Source organism: Emys orbicularis, chromosome 12, assembly GCF_028017835.1.
Source record: "Emys orbicularis isolate rEmyOrb1 chromosome 12, rEmyOrb1.hap1, whole genome shotgun sequence".
Lineage (NCBI taxonomy): Eukaryota > Metazoa > Chordata > Testudines > Emydidae > Emys > Emys orbicularis.
In genome coordinates this window covers 40,576,470-40,584,655 of record NC_088694.1, presented here as the reverse complement: position 1 = coordinate 40,584,655, position 8,186 = coordinate 40,576,470, and the positions used below count along the sequence as shown (strand labels likewise).

Genomic DNA, 8,186 nt, shown 5'->3' with positions numbered 1-8,186 from the left:
CTACTGTAGCATTGATACTAGGGATAGCAAACATTAAGAAAGGGGTGTCTATGCACTAGGGGCAGCAGAGGCTGAGGGGTGGGGAGGGCCAGCTATACTGTATAATGGGCACTAGGGGGAAGCAAAGATTAATGTGGCCAATGTTTTATGCATCCTTTCTAATGATCTCTAGATGGCAGCTGATCATAGAGAATGGCAAATAGATAGTAAGAATTGTTAAACCTGAGATTTCAGTTTAAAATATTGCTTAGGTGATTAACAGTCAATAAATGTGGATATAAAAATTTAAGCCCTGGTATGTGATGATTCAGGTCTATCCCTTTTATTATAGACAATTTTCAGTTTAGACATGTATCCTATAAATAATTTGGCAATGAGATTTCATCCCTAGCTGCAGTATGTTTGCCAGAGATTAATTAAATAACAACAACAAAAACCACCCCACCCTCTTTTTCCAAAATACAATTATGTGAGCCCAAATGTTCGACATTTAGGCATTATGAACAACAAAGCTTTGGTGACACAAAATTATTCACACTGGTTTTAAATTGGAATCAGACCTTATTACATGGTTAAGTAGCAGATTATTATAGAAGAGCACTGGGAATAACAGTCTTCTAATTTGTTTTGTATTCAGGAATAAATATTTGTATTTGTCTGTAAAGGCTGGAGCAAACATTTACTTCATGGCATGAAGTGACAGTACGTTAAAGTTAATGCTGAAAAAGGACAGTTTTGTAGTCAAGTTGCAGAATATATTCCAATACACACAACTGAAATTATTATATTGACTGTACCCAAATTGGACCATGATTTGGCTAGTATCAATGTATAAAACACTGTCCTCTACTGGATGGCATCAGTGCTGTTCTGTTGGTTATCATACACTCTAGTAGACCAATTAGAGGCCTATTGTTCTGATACAAGATTATCTAATGTGTATAATTACTGTGGCACTGAATATCCATGTGACCCTGAAACTTGTCAGGGATTTGGGAAGAAATTATTTGCACTCTATAATCTTAGGTCTCTGACCTTCATGATTCTATTGTCTTGGCTTTTCCAAGAAGCCTGAGAGAGTTAGCTGCCAAACTCTCATAGCAGTGTCATGGGAGTTGGGTGTTTATTGTGTACATTACCCCCCCTCCTTGGAAAATCCCAGCCTAAATGTGTAAGGCACATTGTTGTCCCTCCATTTTATCTGAGCAACAAACAGACAACATTTTCACAAACACTTAAGTGAACTTAAAAAGTGATTTAGGAGCCTAAAACCTGTTGTCTAAAGGCTGCTAAGCCTTTAGTAACTTAAGGCATTTTTGAAAATCGGAGATAGGCTCCTAAATGTCTTAGATTTTTTTTAAAATGTTACCTGAACTTATTGAGTAAGTTTATTGGATGGGGACTGGGGACTTGTGTTTCCTGCTATTGAGGGCAACAGGAGGTTTGTTTAGAGAAAGTGCAAGCTCAGCTAAAGTATGCTGAGATTTTCAAAGCTGCCTAAGGGAAATAAATGAGAAATCAGTGTATAAATCACATAAGCAGCTTTGAAAATCTCTGATGTAAAATCTAGAATTAGTGCATGATTTCTTGACAGTCACCATAGCGTTCACCCAATAAAGAGAGAGATTAATTGTAGAATTAGAAGTTTCTTCCCTCTCTAGGACTTTCCCTTTGAGATTAGCGGTTTGACTCTACTTTTTCTAAAAACAAACCAAATACCAACTTTTCCTTGCCTGTTACATTCCCCACAGCAGATGTGCCTCGGGAGACTGCACCTTCCCACAGAAGGATATATAACGAATCAGGAAAGACCTTCCCCATTCGGGAAATACAGTGTGCATTACTGTATGAGGCAAAGGAACCCCGGTAGCTGTTCTGGGATATGATGTTCTATTTACAGGGAACACGGAAGCACATGAATGTGGTGGGGAGAGAAGCTGGACTGAATAACCTGGATCCTGACCCCTGAAATGCTGAGTGAGGAGGTGACAGCAGACTCCAGCTGCTGACTGACACACATTAGAGGCAAATCAACCTTTTCCTCCCTTCTTCTTGAAGCTTGAGGTTTTTGAAGCATTGACAGCTTGTTAGGTAACTAATCTCAGGGGAATCCAAGGGGAATTTGGCAATGATCTCTCTCAAAGTCCCCACTCAATGCAAAGGGACTGAATTTCGAAAAAGGCAAGACCTGTCACCTCGGCTATCCTAACTCCTTATCTGGCCCCCATCCCCATGGTATCTGGGCACCTCGCTGTCTTGAATGTATCTACCCTCCCACCACCCCATGAGGTGCTATTATCCCATCTTTACAGATGGGGACCTGGCACACAGAGGGACAGATGTGTGCAGACACCCTTAGGGGGAGTTGAAATCAATGGGTGTTAGGTACTGCACCCAATCTGGCACCAATCCAAATTTTTAGGTACCTACAGAGCTTTGAAAATCTGGCCTAAAAGTCACACAAAGATTTTGTGACAAAGGAGGGAATTGAACCAACATCTCCCAAGTCCAAGGTGAGCTTTTCAAACCCTGAAGCAACCTTCATTCCATTGGCAGCACACTTGCTGGGGCACGAAGTGTTAGAAAGATGGTATGGGTAAAACAGAGCTGATATTTGCTGCTTTGCTCAGTGCTTGGGGAGGAGACATTGGCTATGAGTAGGGTTTGCAGAATTTAGGGATTTTTAAATGCAATTTTGCTGACTATTATTGATTTTTATTGAAGTTTTTCCTGATTTGCAGCTATTTTAATTATTACGGTTGGAGGAAATTCAACGGGGGGCGCGGGTAGGGTTAGAATCAGGGTTAGGGAACCTCTGACAGCAGGGCTGCCAGGGGCTCCCAGCAGTGACCAGTGGCTTACTGGTGGCTCCCTGCATGGGCAAGAGGTCCAAGACCCTGGGGTGAAAGGTGCAGGGAAGGCACCTCTGTCCCAGTGCATCAACCTTCCATGGCCAGGGCTGAGAGGAGGAGGATGACAAGCCCCCGGTCACAGGGGTGGCCACTGCATAGTTAAATGTCCCCATCGATGGGCAGAAGCCATTCAGCAGCTAGGTGGACCATGCCACAGCCAGGCACACTTCCTCCCTCTCGCAGCCCAGACTGGGGGTCTCAGCTCTGGCCAGCCTTCCCCGCACCTTGTGCCTGCAGGGATGGGTGTCACCAGCATCACGGACATGCAGGAAGCCCGCCACAGCTCGGCTGTCAGGCCACCCCCTGTCCTGATTTTTCACACTTACTATCTGGTCACCCTAGCTGTTACTGCCCCACTTGCTCACTGCAGTGATGGCTGGGTGCAGAGGATTCTTTGCACGGTCACAGAGCTGCTGAAACCATCCCCACAGGCGCAAGGTATGGGGGGGAGGGGAAGGCTGTACTAACACCGACTGTTATTGATATTTTTTGTTGTTGGTTTCAGTGTGTCAGCGGAGATCAACATTTACCAACATCTATCGATTGAAATCGAATCATGCCAAGCCGCGCTATACGTTTCAAAAAGGCTTGTTGTATTTTGTTTTATAAAATTAAATAAAATAAAAATAAATTAAATTTAAATAATTTTAAAATATGCCAATTTAATGCAATCAAACATAACATTTTAGGAATATAAAATATAAATATATAAATAAAATTAATAATAACTACATTTTAAAGTCAAAATTGGAATTAAATGCAACATTTGATATCATGGAATTGCCCATGAAATGGAAATTTGGGTTCTCACCTGCTGTAATAATATGAAAATAGAATGTTTGTTACAAATTTCATACAGAAATCATTCATGCAAAAGAGGGTACCTTTTTAGCTAAACTGGTGGTTTCTAGCTGGTGGTTTGTTTTTTTTAAGTAAAGATTAGGTAACTGTTTGACCAGTAATAACATTTTCACCCCTGGGGGCTAACTGCAGGGTATCTCAGACTTTATTCCTTTTTGCATAAGATGGACATCCTGCTGGGTCTTTGTATGCCAAGTATCCTAGTGCAGGACAATGGAATATTACCACAGGGAAGGACAGGCATTCTTGTTTGTTTAGGAGATGTCATAAACATACAGCTAAGAGTAGCATAAAATCCCTTCTTTACCTGTAAGGGGTTAAGAAGCTCAAATAACCTGGTTGGCACCTTACCAAAAGGACCAAGAAGGGAAGAAGAACCTTTCAAATCTGTGGTGGGAGGTTTTGTTTGGGTCCTCTGTGTGTTCTCTTGGACAGAGAGGGACCAGGGCAGGAAAAACCCTACCTGAAATAAGCATCTAAGATTACAAAAATTGTAAGAGGAAGGAAATGCATTAGATTATACTTTGTTTTAGCTTTTGAATTTTTCCTATGCTAAGAGGGAGGTTTATTCCTCTTTTTTGTAACTTTGAAGTTTTGCCTAGAGGGGAATCCTCTGTGCTTTAACTCTTATTACTGTGTAAAATTACCTTCCATCCTGATTTTACAGTGCTTCTTTTACTTTTTTCTTTATAATAAAGTTCTGCTTTTAAGAACCTGATTGGTTTTTAGTGTCCTAAAAACCCAAGGGGCCGGTCTGTGCTCACCTTATTTACCTATTTGGTTGTTATATTATTCTCAAGCCTCCCAAGGACAGGGGGTGAAGGGGCTTGGGGGAGATATTTTGGGGAAACAGGAATGCCAAGTGCTCCTTTTCCTGAATCTCTGTCTAACTCATTTGGTGGTGGCAGCAGTACCATCCAAGGACAAGGAATGAGTTGTGCCTTGGGGATGTTTTTATCCTAAGCTGGTAGAAATAAGCTTAGGGAGTCTTTCATGTGGGTCGCCAAATCTGTACCCCAGAGTTCAGATTGGGGAGGGAACCCTGACAGGATACAATTTTCAAAGGGTGATAATAGAGTTTGGCTGCCAATTTTCCTTGCAGTTCACTTGGAGTTGATTGCCCACCCATTGCAATTCCCAGCCCTGTTTGCTTGGTTTATTTCTTTATTGTGGCTTCCCCTAAAATATAAAATCCTGACCCATTTCAGCAGTGGAACTGCAACCTATTTTGTTCTGCTTTTAGACACCAGGAAGTGATGTATGTGACTATTTGAACCAATATCTGTCTAATCTGTCTGTACTATTGTGTCTGAGCCTCTTCACCATCTGTGCCTCTGTCAAGGTAATACACGGGTTTCAAGAGAGATTAAGATTTTGTTTTAACTTGCAGTCTGCTCAGATATGAAATCTATTCCAGGGGTCAAGAGAGATGGCATTTCCCCTCCCCTGGCTTCCATTCTCCACTCAGCTATTGTTCCGGTAGCCAGCAGAGAGAGAAAATGAAAACAATGCTGACATTTATTGGGTGGATGTTGTTCATTTATGTTGCAGCATTAATTTCTTTCCTGTAGTCACACTCCATGGAGAACCCAAAACAGGGAAATGAAACGTCCATTACAGAATTCATCCTCCTGGGATTCGAGACTCATCCTGATCTGCAAATTCTTCTCTTCCTGCTGTTTCTAGTGCTGTATTTGGCAACAATGGCCGGGAACATCCTCATCATTGCACTAGTTGTGTGTGATCAGCACCTCCACACCCCCATGTACTTCTTCCTGGGGAACTTGTCCTGCTTGGAGACATGCTACACCTCCACCATCCTGCCCAGGATGCTGGCCAGTCTCCTCACTGAGGACAGGAAAATTTCCTTCAATGGGTGTCTCACACAATTATATTTCTTTGGTTCTCTGGTTGCCACAGAATGCCTTCTCTTATCAGTGATGTCTTATGATCGGTATGTAGCGATATGCAATCCAATGCACTACACAACCCGTATGAGCGGCAGGGCCTGGTTCCAGCTTGCAGGTGGCTCTTGGATAGGTGGCTTCATAGGTAATAGCATAACGACATTGTCAATATCCCAGTTAACTTTCTGTGGCCCAAATCGTATTGACCATTTTTTTTGCGATCTTATACCCCTGATAAATCTCTCCTGTAATAACCCTCAGCTGATGGAAATGTTGGCTTTCACACTCTGCTTGATTTTCTCACTGGTCCCATTCCTGCTTACCTTGATGTCCTACATTTGTATCATTGTGACCATCCTGAGAATCCCGTCCTCCACCGGGAGGCAAAAGGCCTTTTCCACCTGCTCATCCCACCTCATTGTGGTGACCATTTATTATGGAACTCTTCTAATTGTCTATATGTTCCCAATGACCAGCATTCTGAGTGAGTTTAACAAAGTGCTCTCTGTCATCTACACTGTCCTGACTCCCCTGGTCAATCCCCTCATCTATAGCCTGAGAAACAGAATGGTGAAGGAAGCCCTGAGGAAAGCTTGCAGGAAATTTGTGGTTAAAAAATGCTAACTGATCAACTGCCTTAGGTTAAAATAAAATAGATATAACATGGGCTGGGATAGGGCCTGAACTGAAGCCTACTGAAGTCCAAGGTCCTGTTTCCATTATATTATAGGGTTTCATGTCATGGTCTTACAGCGTTGCAGCCCTGGAGAAAGTGGAGACAGCGAGCCCTCTAAAAACCTGTTACCCATTGTTTTTAGGACCCATATTAGATTCAATAGATGGGGAATACTGGGCTGGTGGGAGACTGCCCCTTCCCACAGAAGGATATATAATGAATCAGAAAAGACATTCTCCATTTCACATAGGGTATGAGGCATAGGGTATGTTACCAGGCATGGCAATGGAGCCTCGGTAGCTGTTCTGGGATATGACATTCTATTTACGGGGAACTTGCCTGTGATAGGCCCTCATGCCTTTGGACTGGAGAGCCGGGGGCCAAGCCAGCCCTGGTTAGAGAAGGGTCCCCACATCAGGGGACTCAGGCAATTTCCAATAAAGGGCAGAAGGGGGATGTGGGAAGAGGCAAGCTCAGGAGGCTGAAGAGAAACTTTGGAGAGTAATTGAGGGAAAACCCTGAGACTGGGGGAATTGCTCTATCAAGGAAGAGCTGGGAGAAGTGTGCTAAGGTGGCCAAGACTCATAGGAGATGGGGGCAGTTTGGGGTGTAGGAAGCTGGAGGGAAGATGTCTGTGTTTAGTTTTTAAATTTAAGTTAATAAATGAAAATAAATGAAACCTAAATGACGACTGTTGTTTTGAGACTGGACAAACCTGTGTGGAGTTTATTTAGGGAACAAAGAAGGGCAACTAAGGTGAAGGACTACATTCGGGCCTGCCCGAATGCCTCCAGGGAGTGCCCTGAAGGGGCCACTCATCTATTCTGACTGATTTAGTTGGGGATTGGTCCTGCTTTGAGCAGGGGGTTGGACTAGATGTCCTCCTGAGGTCCTTTCCAACCCTGATATTCTATGATTCTATGATTCTATGATGCAATTATACTGATGTAAAGCTGCTGATATCAGCATAGTTGATCCCCCTATGGGAAGGGGAATAAGCTATACCAGCATAAGGGACCTCAACATTGGTAAACTGTATCCATACTAGAGGTTGTACTGGTAGAATGATTTCCATAACAGACTCACACCACTAACCAGAATAGTTATACTGGTGCAAAATCTGTGAGGGGACCTCGCATATGTGAGTCCCTGTGAAAATATGTCAGTGCATTCATGGCTTTGAAAAGTACTCCGGTAATCCAAGGAAACTGGTTTTTGCATTAAAATAGAATGCTGATAATCTACACTGATTAGCGAAGCAAAAGTGGCTGAGTGATGGAAAGAGGCCTGAGTGAATAATCCACAGCTAGGCACTTATGGTATGTCTACACTGCAGCGGGGAGGGGAGGAGTAAGGGGAGCATTGAATGGACAGTAGACATCACTACGGTCACTCTACTCTAGTTAGCTTGCTAAAAATACAAGTGTGGAAACCACAGTATCAACTTCAGTGTCGGCTGCACAAGAAAGAATGTGCCCTGGGCAACATGATGTGCTTGAGCAGCAGTTGCTGAACTCTGCATTGGGGTAGCAGAGGGTGAGGGATGGGAAAGGCGGACTTTATTGTATAATGGATACTCAGGATAGCAGAGGATGAAGGCTGGGAAAGGGGTGGCTACGGTATATAATGGGCACTATGGAGAAGCCAAGGTTAATATGGTCAGTGTTTTATGTATTCGTTCTTATGAACATTAGATGGCAGCTGATGATAGGGAATGACAAATGGACAGGAATAAATAAGAAACCTGTGATTTCAGTAAAAAAAAATTGCGTAAGTGATTAAGAGTCAATAAACTTGGAATTAACAATTAAGCCACAGTGTGAGAAGATT

The 8,186-nt window shown here is 42.9% G+C and overlaps 1 protein-coding gene across 1 annotated transcript; it reads left to right on the top strand.

Annotated features, from left to right (window-relative positions):
- Positions 1 to 5,353: 5,353 nt before the first annotated feature.
- On the top strand, positions 5,354 to 6,304 carry LOC135887174 (olfactory receptor 5AP2-like). Its single transcript, XM_065414951.1, has one exon. The coding sequence runs from the start codon at positions 5,354 to 5,356 to the stop codon at positions 6,302 to 6,304; it is 951 nt and encodes a 316-aa protein (XP_065271023.1).
- The last annotated feature ends 1,882 nt before the right edge of the window (positions 6,305 to 8,186 follow it).